Below are 26344 nucleotides of genomic sequence, written 5' to 3' on the forward strand. Positions count from 1 at the left end.
GGAGTCAAGCTGCACACAGCACAATCCTCTCTTCTTCTTTTTTAAAAAAGGAACCTTTGGATGTGCTCACCATTCCGGGTGCCTTAGGCAATGCGTGAGCATGACAAATGTGCAGTGCAGCTGCAAACATGCTTGGGAAGGGAGATGAAGGGGGAGTCTGGGGCCCAGACAGAATGACTGGCAGCGGATGGTTTCTTAGGAGATCACTGGACATCCCCACCCCAACCCTTTTTTTAAAAAAGAAGAAGGGAGGGCAAGGCAAGAACAAGATTAGGGATGCATGTATTTATGTATGCAAAACAAAAGGCAGGCTTTGCACTGTTTTACTGCACCTTTCTGAATCCATACAGCAAAGCAAAGAAAGCTCCCCTAACACCACCAAGAAAGGTTATTCAATGCTTGTAGTACAGCATGGCCCCATCACTCACTCCCCCCATTCTGCAGTTTGCAGGTCAAGCAAAATGTTATTCCAACCTGCAGAGGATGCATACATGCTTATCTATTCCAGGCAGAGACAACAATCCCAAAGAGTACCTGGGCTGCATTTCTGTTGAGAAGTCTGTACAGTACTCTCCAGCATAGACATAGGTGAAAATAAAACATGTTTTATGAATATGCACCTGTAAGGATCTGTCTCTTTCTTCCCCCATTTTTCACCACCATGATGAAGAATGACTTCGGCATTCTCAGTCTGGGCCCAAACACAGACGCAGACCTTGGCCATGGATCTTCAGTAAGCTTTCACCAGAATTAAACGGAGCTAAGAGGGGTGTTTTGGGACGTGGTTCATGGCGTGACATGTGTGGCACTGCAAAAAGAGACAGAGAGGGGAAAACTGCCAGGGTTGGGATTGTTCAGGTTTTTCCTGCCCAATCGGGTAAAATAAAACTCTTTCAGTTGATGCTGCAGTCAAAATCCACAGACCATGAGGGCTGAAAAGAGTAGGGTTGCTGGGCATTGACCTGGATATGATGTCTTTCCCTTTAAAAGCTCTGCAGCACTCAAGGCCTAAATGGCTGTTACACCTTGTGTTATTAGATCAGGCATCCCCAAACTTCGGCCCTCCAGATGTTTTGGACTACAATTCCCATCTTCCCCAACCACTGGTCCTGTTAGCTAGGGATCATGGGAGTTGTAGGCCAAAACATCTGGAGGGCCGCAGTTTGGGGATGCCTGTATTAGATTGTTCTCTTCACGCACTCTCATACCTGCAATGGACCAAACACCAGGGTCCTCCTTGGTCCAAAGGCTGACTGCTCTCTCTGGGTGTAGATCTGGCATCCCTAGAGCACATCAGCAGTGATCCAGAGTGTGCTTTATTTTTTAGGGTCAAATGTGGATCTCATGGCAGCTTCTCTCATGCATGTCACACAAGTGTTACCCATCAAGCCTCAGCTAGCAAGATTCGACACCACATGTGTCTCAGAAGTGCAATGAATTTACAGAGTAACCCTAAAGTATCAATGGCAGAGCGTGGGCAATCCACAGCACGCCTCTGCCTGAGACCTGCTATCGCTAGGCCAATAGTACTGGACAGCTCCCCAATATACTTGTTTAAGGATAGTGGGCACTATACTTCATATATCTGAACTCAGCTTACTGTGTGGCAAATCTGGGATTGCTGCCTATTTCTCTGGCTCAGTGCCCTTCAGAGCTGCTGAGAGAAGAATTTCCTCAGTCACACTACCAGATCATTCCTCCGCCGCCACCCATGCAGCACCTGTTGGCATTGCATAGAACTGTGAGCAAGTAAAATATGGCAAGCTGAACCTGGACACACAGGGCTAGATCTGGATATAGCATAAGGTCATGCAACATCGTTTCCATTATTCAAAACATGCAATCCTTTGAGAGCAAGAGGCTCATGTAGAAAGAAAACACCTGATCTAAGCGGACAGCAACGCTCACCCAAGGGGTGGCTGTATTTATTCAAGCATGAAAGACTATTGTGCTCGCCAGGGCTTTCCATCAGTAAGGTATGAACAGCCACTAATGAAGTCCGTTCAGAAAAAAAAAGCATTTCCTTTTCCCTCTTGGCTGGACAGAAGAGATTGATCTGAGCGGACAGTAACCAATCTTGCTGAAGGGACCACTCATGCATTCATGGCTGGACGTTGCCATAGGCTAAGTTGTCAGCACATAATAAGGTATCATCTTTTTCAGGCATTTATATCAAGGAAGATAGTATTGTTGTATGCAATGTGTGTGTACTGTGAAAATGCATCTCAACTGCACATGGCTAGGGGTTTCCTTTGGACTTGCCCTCTCATAATCTTAGGGTGCTTCCAAACAAGGGCATTATACTGTAAACTTCTCTTTCAGATCCAGTTTTCCGGGTACAACTGGCACCCACTCATGCACACCTTTTCAGACACAACATTCATGGGCATTCTGCCACTTGACATCCACACCAGTGGGCAGAGCTGGATGGGATGTATCCAGACAATGGTTTTTTGTTTTGTCCTCCCCTTCAAACATTTCTCTACCACCCTCCACTGCCTTTTCCTGGGCATGCACAGCAGTGTCCCCACAGAAATCTTTAAAGAAAGACCCTGGTCCTGAATGGGGTAACTGTGCCCCTGAAGGACCAGGTGCGCAGCCTGGGGGTCATTTTGGACTCTCAACTGTCCATGGAGGCGCAGGTCAATTCTGTGTCCAGGGCAGCTGTCTACCAGCTCCACTTGGTATGCAGGCTGAGACCCTACCTGCCCACAGACTGTCTTGCCAGAGTAGTGCATGCTCTGGTTATCTCCCGCTTGGACTACTGCAGTGCACTCTACGTGGGGCTACCTTTGAAGGTGACCTGGAAACTACAACTAATTCAGAATGCGGCAGCTAGACTGGTGACTGGGAGTGGCCGCCGAGACCACATAACACGGGTCTTGAAAGACCTACATTGGCTCCCAGTACGTTTCCAAGCGCAATTCAAAGCTCTAAACGGCCTCGGTCCATAATATCTGAAGGAGCGTCTCCACCCCCTTCTGGTGGTTCCTTCACTGTGAGAAGCCAAGTTACAGGGAACCAGGCAGAGGGCCTTCTCGGTAGTGCACCCGCCCTGTGGAACACCCTCCCACCGGATGTCAAAGAGAAAAACAACTACCAGACTTTTAGGAGACATCTGAAGGCAGCCCTGTTTAGGGAAGCTTTTAATGTTTAATAGATTATTGTATTTTGATATTCTGTTGGAAGCCGCCCAGAGTGGCTGGGGAAACTCAGCCAGATGGGCAGGGTATAAATAATAAATTATTATTATCCCAGGAAATTCATACGAGCACACAAGCAAACGCCAACCTTAGTTATCATGTTCCACAACAGGCAAAACGGACCTGTGAAATTCCCCTATGAGGAATGGTTACAACATTCAGGGTTTTTCCGTTTACCAAAAGAGTAAGAGGCGAGTCGGGAAACGTGAAAAAAAAAATTATGCAAGGCATAGAGAAAATGGATAGAGGAGAGCTTTCCCACCCTCTCTCATAACACTAGAACTTGTGGACGTATAAAGAAACTGAACTTTGGGAGATGCACGAAAAACAAAAGTAAGTACTTCTTCATGCATCACATAGTTAAACCATGGAGCTCACTCCCACAGGAGGCAGTGATGACTCATCACCTTGGAGAAATCCATAGAGGATAAGGGTATCAATGACTACTAGCCAGGATGACTTTGCTCTCTACCTTAATGGCTGGAGACAGTAATGCTTCTGAATGCCGGTTTCTGGAAGTCACATGGGGAGACTTGCTCTTGTGCTCTGGTCCTGCTTCTGGGCTTCCCACAGGCCTCTGGTTGGCTACTGTGAGAGAGCAGGCTACTGGAACAGACCTGCCAGCAGATCAATAGACCATTGTCCTGATCCAGCAGGCTCTCCAAGGAGGGTAATGGCCACTTCATTTCTAAGAATAACCACCTACCCTTTCCACTAAAGTTCAAGGAAGGTTGCAACATTAAAGCACGATATTAAAAACAGTTCAAAGCAATTTACAGTCAACAACAAGGTGGATCCTAAAAATACACACTTTGAGTGGGGAAAAACTAGGATAGCAAGGTGCGTCTTCGGCATTTGCTGGAAGCTGTGTAATGATGGTGGCAGGTGCACCCCTGCGGGGAGGGAGTTCCACAACTTAGGGGCTGCCACAGAAAAGACCCTCTCTTGCATCACCACGGTCCCCAGTCTCCGAGGGTGGTGGAACTAGCAATAAGGCCCTCTCCACAAAACATCTTAGGGGGTCTGTACAGAAGGAGGTGGTCTTTCAGATATTTGGGGCCTAAGTTACTTAAACTTGAAACACTAACATCTTTAAACACTAGCTTTTTTTTTTTGCTCATAGGGTGCTAAGGGTGCTTCCAGACAAACTGTTTATTGAGCAATCGTCCTGATTTGCTTTCAGGGAGATTACAGCAGCTATCTAATATTGGTAAAGGTAAAGGGGCCCCTGACCATCAGGTCCAGTCGTGTCCGACTCTGGGGTTGCGGCGCTCATCTCGCTCTATAGGCCGAGGGAGCCGGCGTTTGTCCGCAGACAGCTTCCGGGTCATGTGGCCAGCATGACAAAGCTGCTTCTGGCGAACCAGAGCAGCGCACGGAAACGCCGTTTACCTTCCCGCCAGAGCGGTCCCTATTTATCTACTTGCACTTTGATGTGCTTTCGAACTGCTAGGTGGGCAGGAGCTGGGACCGAGCAACGGGAGCTCACCTCGTTGCAGGGATTCGAACAGCCAACCTTCTGATCAGCAAGCCCTAGACTCTGTGGTTTAACCCGCAGCGCCACCTGGGTCCCTAATATTGAACTCTCTAATATTGAACTCATTCTAATTCATTGGTGGGGAGTTTGATGATGATGATGATGATGATGATGATGATGTGTCAAAGCATGTTTTATCACACTGCATTTCTCCCATCACTTTTCTTATCACAAAAAACTGACCTTTTGGGGAAGTGGGATTGCTACACAATCACCCATATAACTGTGCAACTTGAATTTACTGGTGTGATATTATATCCTACCCCTGCTCCTAAGAAAGGGCAGCCTAACAATCTGGAACCTAGTAGAAATAAATAAATAAATAAATATAGGTCCCATGTTGGCTTTTGTAATGTGTGCATGCCATGGTTTCTGCAGTGGAGCCAGGTAGGTCCGATAATTTAATGAAAAGGCATCCAAACAGTAGGTGGTTCAAACAGGACAAAGGAAGAGTGTGAAAACTTCACAGGTATACACAGATAGGAAGCATATATTTGCACCTAAGTTGGCACTAGTGTATGAAAATTCCCAGCGATTGGTTCACTGGCTAGCTACAAATTGATAGACAAAGACGGATGGAAAATAGATCACTGCAAGATGTCTAGTAACAAGGGCATTCTAAGAACGAAGCCAACAGTTTATTCATTGCTTTAAACTAGGATTGAGTCCCTGCACAAAAATCCCCTGAGCTCATAGACAGGTATTAGAAGGGCTTTAGATTCATCTCCATATGAATGGGATAATAACTCTCAGTTAAAGTATTAAGACCTAATTTATCCTCTCTGACTGAGAGCTTTATGCTACCGCTTGGACTTTAAGACCGGTCAAGCCTTGCAGAGATCACTTGTGAATTAAAAAGCATTGACTGACTTCCTGTAAAGAGAATTAAGAACCTGCCCTTTAATGGTATGTATTAGAATACAGTATTGTACCTAGAATTTGCTAAAACGTCCTCTGCAGAAGGCAGTGGAAGCTTGGCTAGCCAGCTTGCTTTTCAAAGACAAACACAGGTGTCACAAGGCTGCTGACAGTTCTCTTTCTCAAGCTCTGGGAGGAAGACCTTTCATTGCCTACAGACAGCCACCCAATCTTAAACAACTCCTCACCCACAATAATACAACCACCAGACTTAACATGGACACTGGTACCAGAGCCTGGAATAAACCCAGATGCCAACTTTGCTGCCACATACACCCAGACAACACCATTACTGGCCCCAACAACATCAAACATACCATCTCAGGACTACTTAATTGCTCATCTTCTAACATTGTGTATGCCATCAAATGCCAACAGTGCCCTTCAGCTCTCTATTTTGGACAAACAGGCCAAATCCTATGCCAAAGGATAAATGGACATAAATCTGACATGAGGAATCACAAGACAGAGAAACCAGTAGGAGAACACTTCAATCTCCCAGGACATTCTATACAAGATCTCAAAGTAGCTGTCTTATTACAGAAAAATTTCAGAAACAGACTGGAAAGAGAAGTTGCTGAATTGCAACCCCTTACCAAGCTTAAAACCACGGAGAGACCTGGTCTGAATAAGGACATTGAATTCTTATCTCATTATACATGATAAAGCTTTCTTTAGCCATCTCACCCCATGCTTTTTCCTGCAAGACCAATTGCAGTTGTTAACAGTTGTTAACAGTTGTCAACAGGTTTACCACTCCTCTCACTCCTATCAGCCAATCACCCATTCCCACCACCCTTCTGGTGACTTCTGTTTCAGTGTATCTGAAGAAGTGTGCATGCACACGAAAGCTCATACCTATGACAAACTTAGTTGGTCTCTAAGGTGCTACTGTAAGGATTTTTTTTTATTTTTTGTTTCAAGGCTGCTGAATTAGTGAAGATGCCTCCCTTTTGAGATGTTTTCTGGAGCTAAATTCCATCCAAACATTTTACTCACAACCAATATGGCTCCAACAACACACTGCTCCAGGCACATGCTGATTCAGAGGAAAATCCATTTCACTGGTCCTTTCTGTGCAAGAGTGGAAAGCACATTCCCATATCACTTGTCATAATTCTTCTCTAAAAGCCACAAACCCACCCGCAGGAACGTAATGGATACCCGTGTAGATGGATTGTGATGAGTTGGTGTCCAGGGGGTTTTCTGTCTTCTATTCTAGTTGATCCTGAGTGCCTAAATAAATGGAGAGGCAGTGTGGTGTAATGGTTAGAGTGTTGCACCTGGGAGACAAGGGTTCTGTTCCCCACTTGGTCATGAAACTCACTGGGTGACCAAGAAAAGGGGGCGAATCATGTACGCCACCTTGATCTCTTTAGAGAAAAAGGTGGGGTATAAATGCAATAAATAAATAAAATGCATGCATAAATACCTTCTCAGAAACGGGCTGTTTTTACAGTGCAGTACACATTACCGGTACTTCCAGATAAGATACCGTAACTTTCCTCTGGGTGGCACTGGTGCTCCAAAATCCCCTTCTATGGCAATGCTTTTCAGCAGCTGTTGATCAGCTGGCAAAAATACTGAGCAAGAAAGTCACACAGATGGTCTTTCAACCCCACAGAAAGGGACATGTTTCCGCAAAACAGGCCACACCAGGAGGCAGACTGGGAAACAAAGCAAAAGTCTGAGGTCGCAGATAGACTTACTTTTTGTCAAACTCCTCCCACCCAAAGGAACAGTGAAAACACTCCCCACCTTCTCCAGTTGCAGAAGAAGGTTTCTTATAAAGAGCCTGACAGAGAGGCAGAGAGAAGGAACACGGTATCTATCTATCATCTATCTATCATATCTATATCTATATCTATATCATCTATATCTATCTCTCTATCATCTATCTATCTATCTATCTATCTATCTATCTATCTATCTATCTATCATCTCTCTCTCTATCTATCTATCTATCTCTATCTATCACCTATCCATTTAAATATCTAAATATCTATTTCTCTCTCTCTCTCTCTCTCTCTCTCTCTCTCTCTCATATATATATATATATATATATATATATATATATATATATATATGTCTATCCATCTATCATCTATCTATCTATCTATCTATCTATCTATCATCTATCTATCTATCATCTATCATCTATCTCTTTCTATCTATCTATCTATCTATCTATCTATCTATCTATCTATCTATCTATCATCTATCTCTTTCTATCTATCTATCTATCTATCTATCTATCTATCATCTATCTATCTATCTATCTATCTATCTATCTATCTATCATCTATCTATCTATCATCTATATATTTTTATCTATCTATTTATCTATCTATCTTCTGTCTGGTGCTTTTCTTTACAAAATATAGCCCAAAGTGACTTACAAAATAATGCAAATATTAAAAATTATTAATAAAGTAATAAAAATTAATAAAGAAAAACCCCAAACCACATTTATACATATAAAAGGCACATTCCACCTGCTGAAAGAAGTTGCAGATAACTAAAAACTCTACAAACTAAGGGCCAAAAGTCCGGTTAAATAGAAATGTTTTTGTCTGGTGCCAAAAGTAGATCATGACAGTGCTAAATGTACCTCCCTGGGAATAGCATTCCATAAGCGGGGAGCCACCGCTTCTCCCTCAGAATAAAAAAAAACCCCAAAGCCTGCTCTCTACCACATGCACACATGCACAGAGATCAGCAAAGGTATGGGACGGGACAACTGGCTTGACTGTCACCCACAATCACGCAAACCTCCCATGGGCACTGACCTGTGCAACTGAAAGAGGCTGCAGAAACGTTTGCAGGCTTGTGGTGGTAACAGGTAAATGGCAGCCAGCTCAGGTTCCACACAGCAGCACTTGCCAGTTCCCAGTGTTACCACCCTTGTGACCCGAAGCAATTATTTTTGACCTGACTTGTATCCAGTTCTCTCATATGGGACAAACATGTATTTTGTACATAGTAATGCACTTCATACTTGACCCAGCAAACACCTCTGTCTTAATAGTACAGAACATTTTGAACATGGTGAAAGCTATTGGTATGAGAAATGGGATGGATGAATCCAGGGATTCCTGGTGGATTAGAGACAGACAGACACACACAGAGAGAGACATTTGTAAGTTGGGGGTGGGGCTAGGCTGTATGCCTGAGTCCCTTCTAATTCCTGGATCTAGCAAGGGTTAAAATCTCATGGAGGATCACCCTTCTTCTGATAGGAAATGCTCTGCGGGTGGGTTGGGAGACAAAAAATGGGGGGTGGAGTTTGAGGAGGGTCAGTTGATGTGGGAGTGAGAAAAGTCCCTATTTTCACCTGAGGTATGTTGGAGGCTTTGTCACCTTTGTCAGGTATGCCACTACTTCCCCATCAGTTTCCAGTGATTTGGCCCTCAATCACCATGTTCCAGATTCCCGACTGACTGCCCTTCGGAATGAGAGCTACTCCCTTGCCTTCAAAAGGCACACCAGTCAAAAAGCTGGGGGAGAGCATCAGGGAAGGCCTCGTCTGTAAATTCTGTGGAAGGGACAATAAAGTGGCCTTGGGCAGGAATTATCTCATTAGGAAGAGAGAGCAGAGAGGGGTCCCATCACCATCTCCAGCCAAGAAAGCCCGTGTGTCCAGAACTGCATTTGAAAGGAAGGAAAGGCAAAGCATCCGAGCCAGTGCCCCCCTCCCCTCCCCGAACAAGGATGAAAGCAGCTCAGAACTCCCCCACGAAAGAGCAAATTCCTTCAAGTACCACTCCGGAGTCTACCAGGCTGATGAAAGGCAGGCAGCGCAGACAAGAGGGAGCAAAAGATCAAAAACACAAGAGGCCTCCCAAGCACCGCAGCTTTAATTCAGAGCTAAATGACTGAAAAGAAGCTAATGGGCAAGCACCAGTCACTTATGGGAAAGGCCCTGCTGAGCTCCATTGTCTGACCATCTGTTACCGCATCCACCCAGGCTAACTGCTGCCTGCTCAGCTCAGCTCAGCTCTCATCTGCCATCCTGCGATGGGGAGGCAGCTGCCAGGCAGGCCAAGGCCACAGAGAGGAGCAGAGAGAAAACAGAGCCCATTGTAGGGGTGTGTGCGCGTGTGGTGGTGGGAAATGGAAATATCTGTGAAGGGCTGTGAGGAACATCAAAAACACAAAATGCACTGGGTATGTTATTCCCTCAAGACTTTGTACCCATCTTTAAAGGCTCCTGCAGCTTTTCTAAAATATATTTTAAAAGGTAAAGGGTAAAGGGACCCCTGACCATTAGGTCCAGTCGTGACCGACTCTGGGGTTGCGCGCTCATCTCGCATTATTGGCCGAGGGAGCCGGCGTATTGCTTCCAGGTCATGTGGCCAGCATGACAAAGCCGCTTCTGGCAAACCAGAGCAGCGCACGGAAACGCCGTTTACCTTCCCGCTGTAGCGGTTCCTATTTATCTACTTGCATTTTGACGTGCTTTCGAACTGCTAGGTTGGCAGGAGCTGGGACCAAGCAACGGGAGCTCACCCCGTCGCAGGGATTCGAACCGCCGACCTTCTGATCAGCAAGCCCTAGGCTCAGTGGTTTAACCACAGTGCCACCTGGGTCCCTAAATATATTTTAGGGATGCCTAACTAGGGAACATGTTTCATATAGTGGAGGGGAAGTAACAGTTTTGCAGTGCGTTGTTCTGAAATGTCATTCTTTTAGACTTTTTAGACTTTTAGAGCAAAGAAATCGAGAGGGAATAGAGCTCCACTAGCCAGAAGGAGCTCTTTCCCACTAGACTAGGCCTGGGCAACCTCAAACCCATGGTCCAAATGTAGACTGTGAGGTTCCTCTGGTCCTCCAAACTCTCCCCAGGCTACACCCCACAGATCCTGCTTTGCCCCGCCAGTGTTTCTGCAGGCTGGAGTGTGACTTTGCAGGCCACATTCAAGGTTCTTGTATTAAGTGACAAGGCTCTTAACATCTTGGGTTCAAGGTACCTCAGGATACCACCTGCTCAGTCACTGAGATCATTGGGGGGAGTCACTGATAGTGTTCCCTCAATGGCTCAGAAGATGCACAGCTCATACTCACAAGGAGCCAGGCATTAAGTATTGTGAGTCCAATTTTGTGGAACTCCGCTCCAGCCGAGGTCAGACTGGCACCCTCCCCTGTTCTGGCACCTCTCAGGTGGGCGCCATTGCCATCCCAAGAGAATGAGGGAGGTATTCATGATGAGTTCCTGAACCTCTTTTTCTAGAAAAATCCATTGTTCATATCAATTGTTTCAGTGAAATTAAGTATGATATTCCCAAAATAAAAAGTGTCCATGACAAACTTTATCCAACAGGACTAGCCACTTGTATCTCCAAGATGGCTCCATTATATCCCATGATAAAGTGTAGTCATGGCATTTGAATACAGGCAGCGACTGTTGCATTTTGTATGTGTGCAACTACACACACATGCATCGTCCAAACCTGAAAGTGATCCAAAAACATCACAAAAAGGGGCGGAGCGGGGGCAGAACGAGGTGTTTGCTGGCTTTTTTCAATGGTGTTTCAAATATACGCAATTTCACTTAAACGTACAGTGCCTTGGAATGTAACCCCTGCATAAATTGGGAGTTGCCTATACAGTGGTACCTCGGTTTATGAACACAATTGGTTCCGGAAGTCTGTTCATAAACTGAAGCGTTCATAAACTGAAGCGAACTTTCCCATTGAAAGTAATGGAAAGTGAATTTATCCGTTCCAGACGCTCCACGGAGTACTTAAACTGAAGTGTTCATAAACTGAAACGAACTTTCCCATTGAAAGTAATGGAAAGTGGATTAATCCGTTCCAAACGGGTCCGTGGAGTACTCAACCTGAAGCGTACTTAACCCGAAACATGGGTGTAATTGGTTCCGGAAGTCTGTTCATAAACTGAAGCGTTCATAAACTGAAGCGAACTTTCCCATTGAAAGTAATGGAAAGTGAATTAATCCGTTCCAGATGGGTCTGCGCCGTTCATAAACCGAAAATTCATAAACCGAGGTGTTCATAAACCGAGGTTCCACTGTACTGTTTAGTGGAATCTCTGCATGTTTCCATTGAGGAAAGCCTTTACATTACCTAAAGGCTATTAGCAGTTCAAGTTAACCCATTTATTTACTCTGCAACCGTGTTTGCAGAGAATGTATTATAATGGGTACCCCATATTAAAATGTTTCGTTTCTTCCTCCCAAATGTAACGAAACGTGTTTTCCTCATTACTGCCGGGACAAGCTCCTTGATCCAGCCAACAAAAATTGTAATATTTGCTTGCAATACAAGCAAGAGGACACAAAGGTTATTTTGCCCTGGTGGCAACAAGATGTCAAAGTTACTTTGCTGCTCATGCTGTTAACCGTAAATTGGACAACTAAGTTCTCTGTAGTACCTGCTACTGGAACTGCTTCAGACACATCTGCCTTGCATGAGCATTCAGGTTTGGAGAAGCCTGTACCAATTAACACAATTTATATGGAGTGTCTCTCACAACAACTGCAGGAGGATAGAGCAGAGATGGAGAATCCAATTTCCACTGTGAATTATTTCTACTGGGTTTTTTAAAAAAAGGCTGCCTAAAAGAAGCCTTTGCAAATGGCTCCCCCTTGTGGATTTTTAAATTAGAACCATGCACTGGGTGGTTCTTCTGCTCTCGGGGATTCAGGGGTTAATATGGTTAATATGGATTCAGGCAATGCTGCCAGCCCTTGTGGCAGTTGAGGAGCACAATATATACATAATACTGCAGAGGCAGACATGCATTATAGCAGGCATCCCCAAACTTCGGCCCTCCAGATGTTTTGGACTACAATTCCCATCATCCCCGACCACTGGTCCTGTTAGCTAGGGATCATGGGAGTTGTAGGGCCAAAACATCTGGAGGGCTACAGTTTGGGGATGCCTGTATAATAGGATAACAACACTAATGAGGTGGCCATAACACAATCTGCCATGCGTTGTCTCCAAGAAGATCCATTTGACACAGAATGCCCCCAATGGCTTGGGACTGTCAATCATGTTTTGTGCGTGATCAGTTTTCAAAGGCAGAGCCTCTCATTGTGAGCTCTGGTATTCTACAAAAACGAAAGCATGGCTTAGCACCCACCCACCCCTACTGGAGAGTCACTTGCAAACAAATTGGTACCCGACCTGATGGTTGCCCAGCGCTGCATGGTGTGGATTGTTTTTCTACCACCCTGTGAAGTAGCCAGAAGTGTGGGGTCTTCCAACAGTCCTTCATTTATAGAAGTGACAGCTCTTCACATTGAAGTAAACCTCTCATCAGGTTTGCTTATCAAGCATCTCAGGGAAAGTAGTGGGGTATCCTGGCATTTCAGATTGCTAAAGTTTTAACCACTCCACCTCACCTTAACAAAAAAAAGCACAAAAATGTTTACCTTCAAACATAACCCCCCCCCCTCCAATATTTGTTCCCTGCATTTTGGTAGACTTTGCCATTCTAGCATCTAGAACAGGCATAGATGTTTTGGGACTACAACTCCCATCATCCCTGACCACCGGTCCTGTTAACTAGGGATGATGGGAGTTGTAGTCTCAAAACATGTGGGGGGGCGCGCAAGAGTTTGCCTATGCCTGATCTAGAACAAAGCATCTCCCAATGTGCCATCTTTGCTCAGATTTTATTTATATTCTGTTCTACTTAGGGCTATCCCCCAACATCTCTATATTTTATTTTCCCTCGTTAATGAGTTTCTTGTCTCAGACTCTTAGCAACTTGCATCTAGGGGTTTTCATCGACCTGCTTTGTCTCTTCTAATTATTTGTGAGGGAGCTTCCTTCTCTTGCACCCAACCTGGACTCTTTGCTGCTTTCAGGCACCTGCTGGTTTCTCTCTCAAGCTATGAAGGCTGCTTTAACCTGAAAAGTGGTTCTTTTCCATCGAGCAGCCATCCCCAACTTGGTGCCCTGTAGATGGTTTTCGACTACAACTCTCAGCCCCCCCCCACCCATTGGTTATGCAAACAGGGAGTTGTAACTCAATCTGGATGGCACTAGATTGCAAGAGACAGCACCCCCCCCCCAATCCATGTGGTATTCTTTGCATCCTCATATGAAATCTATTCCTTCTTAGATGGTCCATCTAGATTGGTCAAGTTCACAAGGCAATCCTATACATGTCTACAAAGAACACAAACTTGTTGTTCCAAGGTTCAGTTTGTTTAGGATTTCAACCACAGCTCCAAGGGCTCATTTATAAAAAAAGATAACTGTACGCACACATACTCCTTTCTGCAAACCTGAATGCATGCATATTTCATACACACCTGCACACCTGAAATGTGTGCCAAGGAGGTTACACATGTGACTGACTTGGTCCTCAGTAGGACTTGTCAACTTAGTTGTTTCAGAGCACTCTCTCGAAATTCGATACAAAAACCATCGCCGTTACAGGCTAAAAATGCCGATAGGATAAAACGATAGAGCATTCTTTTCCCAAAGAACAGTTATGGCAGCTAAATGAAAGTGTGAAGCAGCGAGCTGCAAAAGATAAATATCAGAAGCAAATGTGCAAATCAGAGATAGATAGGAAAGAGCCCCTGGTGTGAGAAATAAGATACCCTGGTGTCAACATTACTATGCAGAGCGAGCAGAAGGGGAATGAATACGTGGAAAGTGTTTTCTTTCTGCTCTAGTTCACCTGTAATCCTTACCCATTTTAGTTACTGTGCTGCTAAAGGAGAGTGAATTAGGGTTTCAGCTCAAACATCTATAATCAGAGGAGCTACTCCTTTTTCCATTTCCAGAGTCCTACCAACCTAATGCCAGCGGTGGCTGAACTTTGTTGCTGGTTCAGCAAGATCTAGTACTGTCCATCACTAGCAAAGTTATAGACACTGTCCAGCAGTGACCCAGATCACTCAGACAATCACCCAGATCACTTCCATAGCAAAGGAAGCACTGCCTACAGTGATGTGGTGGTGACGTCTGAAGAGCAGAAGCTCGTCATAATAGGCTCATAACAACAGCCCCAAGGAGTGTCTTAAATGCAGCAGAGAGAGAGAGAGCGCAGGTTCATCAGGGAAAGACTTTGGGGCAGAGGTTCAGAGCCCCACTCAGCAGAATGAATCAGAATGGCCCTGAAATGCAGCAGGGCTGGCTTACCACATCTGGAAGGGAGTGCGTGAAGTAATACACACCACCAGCTAAAGAGGACTTTAAGACTATGGGCTTATCCACACTTGGCCTTTGCCCCGTGCTTTCCAGACACAGGTCTGCACTTTAAAGCTCTGCCCAAGTGCTCTTTTTTCACCCTGGAGCTTCCCCCATGGAAACCCGCTCATTAAAGCTGAAACACAACAAATGATTTCCCACAGATTGCTGTTTGCTCCAATTCAGCAGCAAAGAGCAGGATTTTGTGGGGAAAGCTCCAAAGAAAAAAGAAGAGTGTTCTGACATGGAGGTTTAAAGCGTGGACCATGCCTGGAAAGTATGAAGGAAAAGTAAGTGTGGAGAAGCCCTAGCTCATTCACTGATCACAGCAAGGAGGGTCTGTCAATTACCCTGGCACTCCAGCAGATGACATCATCACTCCTGCCCTGAAAAAAGTCCCAGAGCTGTGCTCCCTGCCACCATTACATGCTGATTACCTGATGAAACAAGTTGCAAAACATTGTTGTTTAGTGCTGAGAAAATATGACATTCCTGTAAGGTATACATGACCCTTAAGGGGAAAAAACCTAGAACAAGATAGCTTTTAAACAAGATAGAAACAAATTTATTGTGCAAAATATTGATCATATAATAAAGCAGTATGCTAGCCTTAGAATATGATTACCTGTGTTTTATTTGGCTTGTGAATGTGCATAGAAAACCTATATCCTGTAACTAAAAGCTAGATTTGAATTTTACTTTTTTTCCCGTTTCCACACAGCTTCTTATTCAAACCACCAGTTTCTCATCTGGAAACCTGCTACAAGATGAAGACCACCCTAGTAAAGGTTTCTTCCTGGCTACAAAATTTTACTTACCGTACTTAGTCCAATTCTACCACAAAGAATTCCCCAAACTGCAAATCCTGGCAGCAAGTGCATATTCCCAAACCTCAACCATGAATTCTAATTCTTCTTCTGCTTTGGCGATCACTCGTAGCTGAGTAAGATTGTCTATAAAAGCCTAGTTCCAGCTGCTTACCTGTGAGTCAAGTCAAGAAACCTAAGAAAGTAGCACCCTACTAATAGTTCCTTTAAATGCAAAAAGTTCTTGTTCCACATGTGATAACACAGACTGTAGCCTGGGTAGCAATAGCTGCTTACGTAGAGCGTAGCAAAAACTCCAAGGCCTTTTAAAGGCACTAGTGATCAAAGGGGAAATCTCAACAACACTTCTGAGCCACGGAGGGAAACTATGCAGCTCCAGAATTTGTCTAACCAACCCCTGGGGAATTTTCTTAACTGACCCCAAGACAGAAGCGGAGGCTATTATAGATTCCGTTAGCTAAACTGCACACTTGGGATGAGGAAGCCTATTCACCCAAAGGACTGCATTGCCTCATGGACAAGTTTCTGGTGGCCACATGCTAATGGTGGGCAGGTCCAATAAATTTGATTGGTCCAAAAGTTGGTCAACCTACCGGTGCAACTTCATACAGTAGACTACATTCCAGCTATGCAAACAACAGGGGTTTCTGCACTCCCACCATCCCATCTCTGCATCCAGGAAAGCAAGAGGCACTGACACCGTTCAAAGGCACATTCTAGCCAGGCAAAAGCACCTGAAGGGCAGGTAAGAAATCTAAATCATCATCAACATGAATAAATCCTTGGAGAGCAGGAAATTTATGTTCAGTGTCGAGCGATGGGTATTCAACACATGCTCAGGGCTACTTTTGAGGGAGAGCTTAGTTATTACAAGAAATGGGAAATGGTGGATTAAAAAAACCTGTTTTTGTGATGAAAGCAAATGGGGTGGGGAGAGAGGTGAAGAGTGGGTTGTTGTGCACCAGAGAACAGAATGCATGTTTTCTCCCTATATAGCTCACTATCAACAGAGGTGGTACATTAAGCCGAGTGTGAGATATGCCATTACTGTAAGTACTGTATAGGGATAGAGGAAGTTGCCTTATACCAAGTCAGGTTATTTGTCCAGCTAGCTCCAGCTCAGACTAACTTATCTACTCTGACTGACATCAGCTTTCCAGGGTCTTGGGCAGCTCAGTCAGTAGAGCATGAGACTCTTAATCTCAGGGTTGTGAGTTCAAGCCCCACACTGGGCAAAAGATTCCTGCATTTGCAGGGGGTTTGGCTAGATGACCCTCGTGGTCCCTTCCAACTCTGTGATTCTGTGATTTGTTGCCTGCCACTAATCCATGCAGCCAGTCTGTGCTGCTTCTCAGTTCCCAGCAGGGGGAGGCTGCCCTGCATATGCTTAGAGGTATTCAAAATATTTCCACTTTCTCTATTGATTCACTGACTGATTTGGGGCTAACCACTTAACCTTGCTCTTTCGTGTTCCAGTGAAGCAGTGACCTCTGACTTCTATAACACAACACACAAATCATTCCTTAAGAATAACAGCAACCCAGCCTTCGCCCTTAGGTTCCAGGGCAGGTTACAATTAAAACTTTAAAAACAATTTGAAACACCTTATGATCACAGAAATAAGGTGGGTCTGCTTCCAGGGACAATTCAACGTGTGGGAGATGACCTATAAAGCCCTACCCAGCTGAGGTCCAAGCTATCTGCCACTTGAGCTGCTTAAGCAACAAGGTCTAAGAGCGCTCAGTGGGAGTGATGGGAGGCAAAGCTCGTTCCATCAGCTCTGCTGAAAGTCAAGCTCCCCCAGGCACCTCCTCGTCTTGAACTGCACCAGCGAGTCATTTTAAGAACTAGTGCCTGAGTTTGATTCCCCGCCCCCTTCCTTCCACATCCTTTTTATCCCCTTGTGTGGCATGGCATATTCTTTTTAAGATTGTAAGCCTGCGAGGCAGCGTCAAAGCAGCAGGGACACACTCTTGTTTTAATGGATCATATTTAAGCCACTCTGGGAGCCTGGCTGGGTTTTGAGATCTTCGAGGGAGGCCCTTCTCTTGGTCCCATCACCCTCCAGGACGAACTTCGTAGGGACACAGAAGAGAGTCTTCCCAGTGGCTGCTCCCAGACTTTGAAACTCCCCACCCCCACCCCGCAAGAAGCTAGATTGGCCTCATCCTTGTCATTCCACCAGCAGATGAATACTTTCTTGTTCCAACAGGCTTTGGGGAACTGACTTCTTTTAATGAAAGGGGTGGTGCCATGCTGCTGCTGATGCTGCTGTTGTTATGTAATTATTTGTATGGCTTTAATATATTTTATATATGTTTATTGTTTTATTTCTTTCAGTTTTTAATGATTCCCCCCTCCTATTTTTTATCAGTAAACCCGTCAGGGGAAAAGGTGGTGTAAGGAAGAAGGAGGAGGAGGAGGAGGAGGAGGAGGAGGAGGAGGAGGAGGATGGACTAGATGACCCTTGGTGTCCCTTCCAACTCTACAATTCTATGATTCTAAGAAGAAAGAAGGAACTGCTGGGGGAGTGAAGCACCATGAGGAGAGGCAGGCACTGGACAGGTGAAGGAAGAACAATTCCAGAAGCACAGAAACCAGGTGAGTATAACTCATGAAGTTCCTAGCTTGTGGGTGGCTACACATCTAATTACTGAAGCATTTCAGAATCTAAGAAACACAAGAAACTGTGAAACATTGCTCTAAACCAACCCCATTGCTTCTGTGTAACTATTTTTGAAGACACAGTAGTCATTGAGGTCCTACTGGAAACATGCAGACAGCAAGTTGTTGATCCTGTTTTCTCGAAAAGCACCCTACATTCAAGCATGAAGCTTAGCCAAGCACTTGAGTCTACCTGATCAATGAGCTGGAAAATTGAATCAGCATATTTCCAGAATGCTGGAGTTCTAGTATTAGCATGTACTTGACCTAAAACAAAACAAAACAAAACGTCACTTTGACAAAACATGGCACAGCACACAAAACACAGAAGCAGGTGTCAACAGAAGGCTAAATTCAGCTGTTTATAAATACTAAGGAGAGGAGAAAACAATGGGGATGAGATATTGATTCCAGGGGTTTTTGATGAGACCCAAGACTCAAATGTACTGTCTCTTCTTACGAGTTCTAGTAATCTGTTTCACGATAACCAAAGCCGGACAGAAAGGCAACCCCAGGCAGAAGTACCAAGCCACCCCTTTAATCTGGGCCTGAAACCAGTCAGAATAAATGCCCAGGGCCACAGTGAAGGTGGCTAGCAGATAAACGATCAGTCCGTACATCATGTGGACGAGCCGGAGGCGACCCACGGACGAGATCCTCAGCAACCAAGGAAAGCGAAGGCAGAATCCAGACAAGACCTGCCCACAAGCTGCCAGGAGAGTCAGGAGGCCCAGAACACTGTGCCAGGAGACCAAGTGTGGAAGCTCACTCCGGTTCTTGCTGGAGACAATGAAGGCCAAGCCCAGTGTGGCAGCCACAAAGGCCAGCATCTGGGCAGTCCAGTGCAGCTGCACTTTCATTTTGTGGGAGCAGGAGCAGAAGAGGAGGCCCTCCGGCGAGAAGATCAGGATGGCTTCCGTCAGGCACAGGCAGAACTAGGAATACAAGAACCCATTAGCAACCTAGCAGTGGAGCCCGAGTCACTTTCTCGATCAAATAATCTTCAAAACAACAAGCACAGAAGCACAGCCAAAGCTTTGGGACCAGTTATGTACAGGCAGGCAGCCTCTTCCTAACTGGCACCACTTCAGACTGCTGGTTGGCTGGTTTTTAAGTTAAAAGTGGAGCTATACCCTACACCTTTCATTCATTCATTCACCACTCAGGGCAGCCAAGTGTCAGATAATACATGCTTGCAATGCTCCAATAGCTAGTAAACTCCCTGTACACTTATGACCAGCAGTTCAGGGGGAAATATTCAACCCAGCCTTCTTCCCTGCATGTTGTTTTCCCTCTATCCAGCTGTGAGTGGTGATGATGGGGAGTGCTGTTCATTTTTCAAGAGCATTCAGAACACACTTCTCATTTGCAACCTGAATTGACACAGTCCGGTGTGGCAGGGAGAGTTCTTCTGCCAAGTACATAAACGGGTCTCATGAGTTGGTGTTATCTAGGGTGGCTCATAACATACCAAGAAGAGTTGCACAGGGTTGGCATTGGGAGTTAGCACCACTGGGCATCTGTAGCTGACATCCTTGTGCAGAGGAATGCTGCTGACCCTGAAGTTTGCTGGCCCATGTGGTTCTCCTCCTTGCTGTCCCTGCTGGTTCACCTACCAGCAACATCCATCTCTTGCTATGCATCCTCCCTTGGGGTGGTTGTGCAGATTGGGTCCAAAGGGAGAGGCTAAGCAAATGGGCAGGACTGGCAGTGACCAGGAGGAGGTGGGCTCTCCAACGGCATCCTCCCATTGGCTCTCCAAAGCCTGGTGCTGGTTCTGAACTTGCCGGACCATTTGGGGCTCCACTACCGCTCCACCTATTAGGCACACTTCATATAATCATAATAATAGAAAGATCCGAGATTTGGTCAAGATGCCAAGTCAGGCATGTATTGGCTGACAAGCTGGAACGTGTCCAGAAGAGGGCAACCAAAATGGTCAAAGGCCTGGAAACGATGCCTTATGAGGAATGGCTTAGGGAGCTGGGTATGTTTAGCCTGGAGAAGAGAAGGTTAAGGGGTGATATGATAGCCATGTTCAAATATATAAAAGGATGTCATATAGAGGAGGGAGAAAGGATGTTTTCTGCTGCTCCAGAGAAGTGGACACGGAGCAATGGATTCAAACTACAAGAAAGAAGATTCCACCTAAACATTAGGAAGAACTTCCTGACAGTAAGAGCTGTTCGGCAGTGGAATTTGCTGCCAAGGAGTGTGGTGGTCTCTCCTTCTTTGGAGGTCTTTAAGCAGAGGCTTGACAGGCATATGTCAAGAATGCTTTGATGGTGTTTCCTGCTTGGCAGGGGGTTGGACTGGATGGCCCTTGTGGTCTCTTCCAACTCTATGATTCTATGATTCTATGATTTTTAAAAAAAACATACGGTCAACCTACCATTGAAACTACCTACCGGTATCTGTAGCTATTTGCGGTGGAATAAGTCATTTTCCTCCAGCAGAGGAAGAACAGCCACAAGAAGAGAGAAATGAGATGTACATCTATAGTGTATGCTTAAAAGCAGTTTTAATTTGGATTAACTATCACAGCTCCCTGAACACTGGGAAGTACAGCTTTATGGCAACACCTCTGTAAAGGCATTGCTAGCACATAACATTAATCCTTTGCATATGCACTCACAGCACTGTCTACAGTGGGCTGTCAGCCATGCTCCTCTGCCATGCTCCATGCATGAAGTGCATCTAGCTTTGCTCTTGAGATTTGTGGGCATCCCATAGGGTGGGGAAAGAAACCTGTTTTCCCCCAGGACACTTTCTTTTTACTTCTTGGTATGCACTTTAGTGCTGAATCAAAAGAACAGGTCAATATCATACTGACCTGCCTTACCAATCCACAGCTTCTTTTAAAAGCTGTGTAACATACCGTAAGATGTTGTAGCCTTTATTTGAAATCCAAACGTTATTGGCTCCTGGCTGAGAGCAAGATGCTCACAGAGAAGCTTTGATATAGGGCAGCACTTTCATTCTTGGCAATGATAGGCATATTTGGCTCTTCAGATGCAGCATAACTGCTGAAGCAAGATTCAAGGGGCCAAGCTAGGAGGTGCCATTTTGCAACAAAAGAAAAGTTATTTATTGCAAGTGCGTGCAACTGACTAGCTGCCAAGACTCTAGAATGGTTCCAGTCTGGGGTTTATTTATGAGACCATTTTAATCCCATCTTTCAGTTCCAAAGAAACCTCCAAGGTGGCTTGTAAAAAAATAATGCACAAATTAAAACACAATAATTTACTAGAATATAGTTCAGTATTATGAGTACAGAAACTATCTGCTAGGGAAATGGCAGGTGCAATCCTAGGTTACGAACAGCTAAATCACTTTTTCAGGAGAGTGGGAGCAGTTTCTGTCTAGTGGTGTCACCACTGTACATATGTAATGCTGTGGAGAAGGGGAAGAAAATCTTTGGCAGGCTATTTTGCTCCTTTTGTCAGAGGAGAGGCATCTCTGGAGATGCCCCCCCCCCTTAGCAGTAGAAGGTACATGCATATTATTTTTTTTATTTAAAAAATCTCGAAATAGCATACAGAAAGCTTCGCAGAGTTTTTTCTTTCTTAAAGCACAAACACCAATCTGCTACAGCTGATAAAAAGAATAGGATAGGACAAAAAGAAATGTTATTGCAAGAACAATAACCTCCCGAACTTACCTTTATTCTGCTTGAAAGCTTGACAGCTCAACACAATGCTGTAACATAATCGTTTAATTAGCACATACCCAAGAAGCACATGAAGGGGGGAAAGTGGCTCTAGGTCAGAAGTGAAAAGGCAACCATAAAAGAGACTTAGGGGGTTGGGGTGAAGTGACAAAGGGAATGATGCTGGCCATAGTATGTCATTGTCAAAGTGGGGGGGGGAACCACAAGGATGGGGAACATGTAGCCTCTCAATAGTCAGCAGAGCCACTGGCCAGGGATGATGGAAGTTTAAGTCCAGCAACATCTGGAGGGTCACAGATTCTCCATCTCCGCCTTAAAGAAAATCCCACTAAGCATGTGTAAGAGAGGGAACCATGCGGTCCTCTTGGAGCCATTATCACAAACGTGCTTGAAATATAGCCACAATGAAAACACATGTCCGTTAAGAAGTGCTGGCAGAGCTTCTGGAGAGCATTTTGGATTTCAGCAAGTACCTCCCCAAGGCACTGCAAAGACAGGTTTATCTGGAAGGCTCACTACAGGGGGAATTAATGTGTGTATTGTCAGCTGCGAAAGGAGGACAGAAGCCCTTCCACCTCTCTAAAAGATTAGTGTGTGTACACATCTCTAGGCTTTCTGCTATATTCTCCCTAGGCACAAACAGACAACATTCCTCAGATGTACAGTACTGAATAAGCAGGAAGCAACTTACTGCTATTGACATGAACGCAGGGTGCCAGGAAAACAAGCCTATAAGAAAGAGAGAAAATGCTTAGCCAAAACTGTGTTCCAGTCCAAAAACAAGCATGACTTCGACAACAGATTTGATTGCAGCAGCCCCTTCAAGCTAGGAAGTCTGATCTATCATAACCACAATCCATGTATATTGCTCATCACTGAAAGTTTTCCAAACATATTGCATGGGGAAGGAACTCTCGTTTATGCTTCTTGCAAGAGTTTCAGATGAGGCGGTGTTTGCCATAGCTTGATCTAGACTTATCAGACTCACAGGGCCGGCTCTAGGGGTAGGCTGGGTGGCGCGGGGCGCCAGGGCGCCGGGTCGGCAGGGGGGGCGCTGCACGGCAAAGCCGTGCGGAAACCACGCTGCGCCCGCCCACCAGCCGTGGGAAGAAACGGGGCAGGGTGGGAGGCGCCGGAGTGATCCGCGCACCACGGCGCCAGGGTGCCCGACCCACTTAAGACAGCCCTGCAGACTCAACTCGATAAAAAGTCAGTAGCGGCAAACAAACTTTCCTGATAGGCAGCTTGCCCACGATGGCCACCACTACTGCTCTCCCCCTGCTATAAGCAGCCACAAGGGAGCACAAAATGAACTTTTAATTTGTGCAGGCCTGTATCTGTGGAATGTGTCCCTTGAAGATACACAAGCATCCTTTGCAACAGTCAGGGATACTATGGCAAAAGTAGAGGGCTTCTTAAAAAGTCCAGTGAACGTACAAAGGCTTCTGCAACCATATGAAACTTTAGAGCTTCTGCTCTATAGTAGGTGGATTTCCCTCACATGTTCCTGTTCTATTAAGACTAGGGTTAGAAAGAAGATGTCCTAATTCAAAAGCTGGAAGGAGGGAAAGACTTTTCCCAACGGGCAGGCCTCAGCTATTCCTTTCTAGTTCAGGAGAAACAAGGGGTGATATTCAACTAAGTTTTACTCTGAGTGAACCCACTGAAATTAATAAACATGGCTAAGTTAGGTCCATTGATTGTAATGGCAGTGCTCTGAATAAAAAACTTTGTTGAATACCACCCAATCCTCCTAAGATACAGCATGAACCACTCAAACTCAGTAGGAATCAGATTGTAATTGCATATTAATTGCTTTGTTGATTTTAGTGGAAGACTTATGCATGTGCTTAATTCCAATGGAAGCTCTCCATTTAAAAATGCTTAGCTGTGGTTGACTCATGCCCAGTTATTAAAAGCATGTATAAAAAGCTCAAACCTAAAAAAAATTATCTGAAGAAGTATCTGAAGAAGTGTGCATGCACACGAAAGCTCATACCAAAATAAAAACTTAGTTGGTCTTTAAGGTGCTACTGAAGGAATTTTTTTATTTTACTAAAAAAAATTGCCAGTGTTAACACAGACAGACACAATAGGACTGCCGGATCAAAATTTCAAAAACAAGAGCCTGCAGAGATCTGGTGTGTCTGCCCTATAAAGTTCACTGAAGCTGCTGGATTCTGAAATAAGAAACATCCATTATGTACTATAGAGCTGTCATGTTCTAAAATAAGACTTCCAGCAGCCAGAACGGAAGATAAAAAAAAAAAACCATTCCAGACTTCACTAGAAAGGACTCAAAAAACACCCACACTGGCTATTAATAAATTACAAAAGGCAGCTATAGCATTTAAATGATTGGAGAAAACCAGGCAGAAGATAATGCTATGTTAAAATATATGGGAACAAGCTTGAGTAGCTGTACTGCACTATGCAAATGGGCCAGACAGACTAGCAAGCTGGGAAATTATGCTCAGAATTTTAGCTTCCCACTGAAGTAAATGGGACTGAATTGCTCAGTTAAAAGCTTAAGTCCCGTACCTTTCACGAGGTTACAGTCATGGATTTTAGAGAGCCAGAACATGTATATCCTCGCCCTCTTACAATACAAAGCCCCAACTAGCTTTTGTATCCACCTCAAAACTCCTGTATTTCCATGTAGGAAAAGACGTGTGTATGTTGTCATATGCAACAGTTAAGCACATGCCTTTTCCCTACATGTATACGAGCCACTGTGATGTAGTGGTCAGAGTGCTGGACTAAGACCTGGGAGACGGGTTCTAGCCCCAATCAGTCACTCAGTCATAAAGCTCACTGGATGACCTTGGGCCAGACACTGTACGTCAGTGTAACCAACCAGGGTTGTTGCAAGGTTAATATGGAGAGTCATGTATGCCACCTTGAGCTCCTTGGGGGAAAGGTGGAGCATTCAGAGGCCATAAATTAAGGTTACCAGATTTTTTTTCAATGAATCCGGAGACACTTTTCAACTTCCTACTAAATAGATGGATTTTGTCAGGGGAGTGGTTTGTAAATCCAGGGACTGTCCCCAGGAAATGGGGACATCTGGTAACCTTACCATAAAGCACAGGCACACAATAATCAGTGAAAAATGTGCACTGTTGCTGCACATGCAAATCAATATGGGGACAATTTTACATACGCCAAACTGGTTTATTATTACTACTACTAATAATACTGCATAGGTTAATAACATTTGAAGTAGCTCCACAAAGTGGCTTATACAAGATCTTTAATCCAACAGTTTTTGAGCTCATTGCAGAAAGTGACAGGGATACCTTGAAGCAAGCTGGGGTGGGATTACTATTTCAGGTGAACTACTTAGACAGTGCTCCATTTAGAAATACCTGTGCATTATTCAAATGTGGGTGCAGTGTGGAGAATAATTGTGTCTGGGGGTTGTCTGTCCACTCACAAGTGTGAAACGGAGAAATGGAGAAAGGACATATGCGTAAACTGCTGATACAGACAAGCCAATGCTGTGTGCACATTTGTTTAATGCTGTTTCGGTGGTGATAGTGGCAGGTCTCCTGGTTGTGTGGTAGTCGCCTTGTTAACACCCTCCAACCACCCTGTCTCATCACTTGCAGTCCGCTCATTTTTACATCAATCATCGACCTCTCCTTGCAAATATCGTAGAATCCCTCATGTGTGTAGCCTGGAAAGACAAGGGGAATCTAAAGCTTTCAACTCTGTTAAAGCCAAGCCCATTACTTTCAGTGGGTCTACTCAGAGCAGGCCTAACTCAGGGAGAAAACTCAGGGAGCGGCAGCTCCAGCGCAAGAGCCACTTAACCTTGCGAAAGCGAGCCATTGGGTACCCTAAAAACGTGGCCGTGGGCGGCCCGCCTCCTCCTCCCTGTCCTCCAAGGCGCATCCTAAGCAAGGAGAGGAACCGGTGCCCTCCCCCCCCCCTCTTTCGTCCCGTTACTTTGCCTTGGGAATGGGAGAGGGAGGGAGAGTCAACTCACTGGTGCCGGGCCTGGAGAGCAGCAGCAGCAGCGCGGTGGTGCTCAGCGCGGCGAGGTGCGCCAGAACCCCGCATCCCCGCCGCAGCCAGCGCAGGGCGCGCCGCTCCGCGCTCGCCGGGGCGCCTGACATTGCAGAACGCTTCCGCCTTCGGCTGTTGTTACAGGCGGGGAAAGGAGTGGGCAGGGTGCGGCTTGCTGCCGGTGGCGACACACACCTGGCGGGGAGGGAGGCGGAGCCCAGGCCACGGGGCGGGCCTCTGGGGGGGGGAGCTGAAAGAGAATCGTGGAAAGGGCCACTGTGGGCGCAGCGTGACCACTTGGTCTCATCCGTTTCGCCTTGAGGGCAGGCAGCAGAGGCGGC

The 26344-nt window shown here is 45.4% G+C and overlaps 1 protein-coding gene across 3 annotated transcripts; it reads right to left on the reverse strand.

Annotated features, from left to right (window-relative positions):
• Positions 1 to 688: 688 nt before the first annotated feature.
• Positions 689 to 26344, reverse strand: CYB561D1 (cytochrome b561 family member D1). Of its 3 annotated transcripts, XR_015951060.1 has the most exons (5): positions 25984 to 26199; positions 22684 to 22721; positions 18941 to 19257; positions 18516 to 18589; positions 689 to 808 (listed from the first exon to the last, which is right to left on the reverse strand). XR_015951060.1 is itself a non-coding variant. In XM_088674130.1 (4 exons), the coding sequence occupies exons 1-4, from the start codon at positions 26111 to 26113 to the stop codon at positions 18574 to 18576; spliced, it is 501 nt and encodes a 166-aa protein (XP_088530256.1). In that variant the 5' UTR covers positions 26114 to 26199; the 3' UTR covers positions 18002 to 18573. The 3 variants fall into 3 exon arrangements, 2 of the variants coding, with proteins under 2 accessions (XP_088530256.1, XP_034977370.2); XM_088674130.1 differs by lacking the exon at positions 689 to 808 and having other exon boundaries at positions 18002 to 18589; XM_035121479.3 differs by lacking the exons at positions 689 to 808; positions 18516 to 18589 and having other exon boundaries at positions 18660 to 19257; positions 25984 to 26344.

Source organism: Zootoca vivipara, chromosome 7, assembly GCF_965207765.1.
Source record: "Zootoca vivipara chromosome 7, rZooViv2.hap1.1, whole genome shotgun sequence".
Classification (NCBI taxonomy): Eukaryota; Metazoa; Chordata; class Lepidosauria; order Squamata; family Lacertidae; genus Zootoca; species Zootoca vivipara.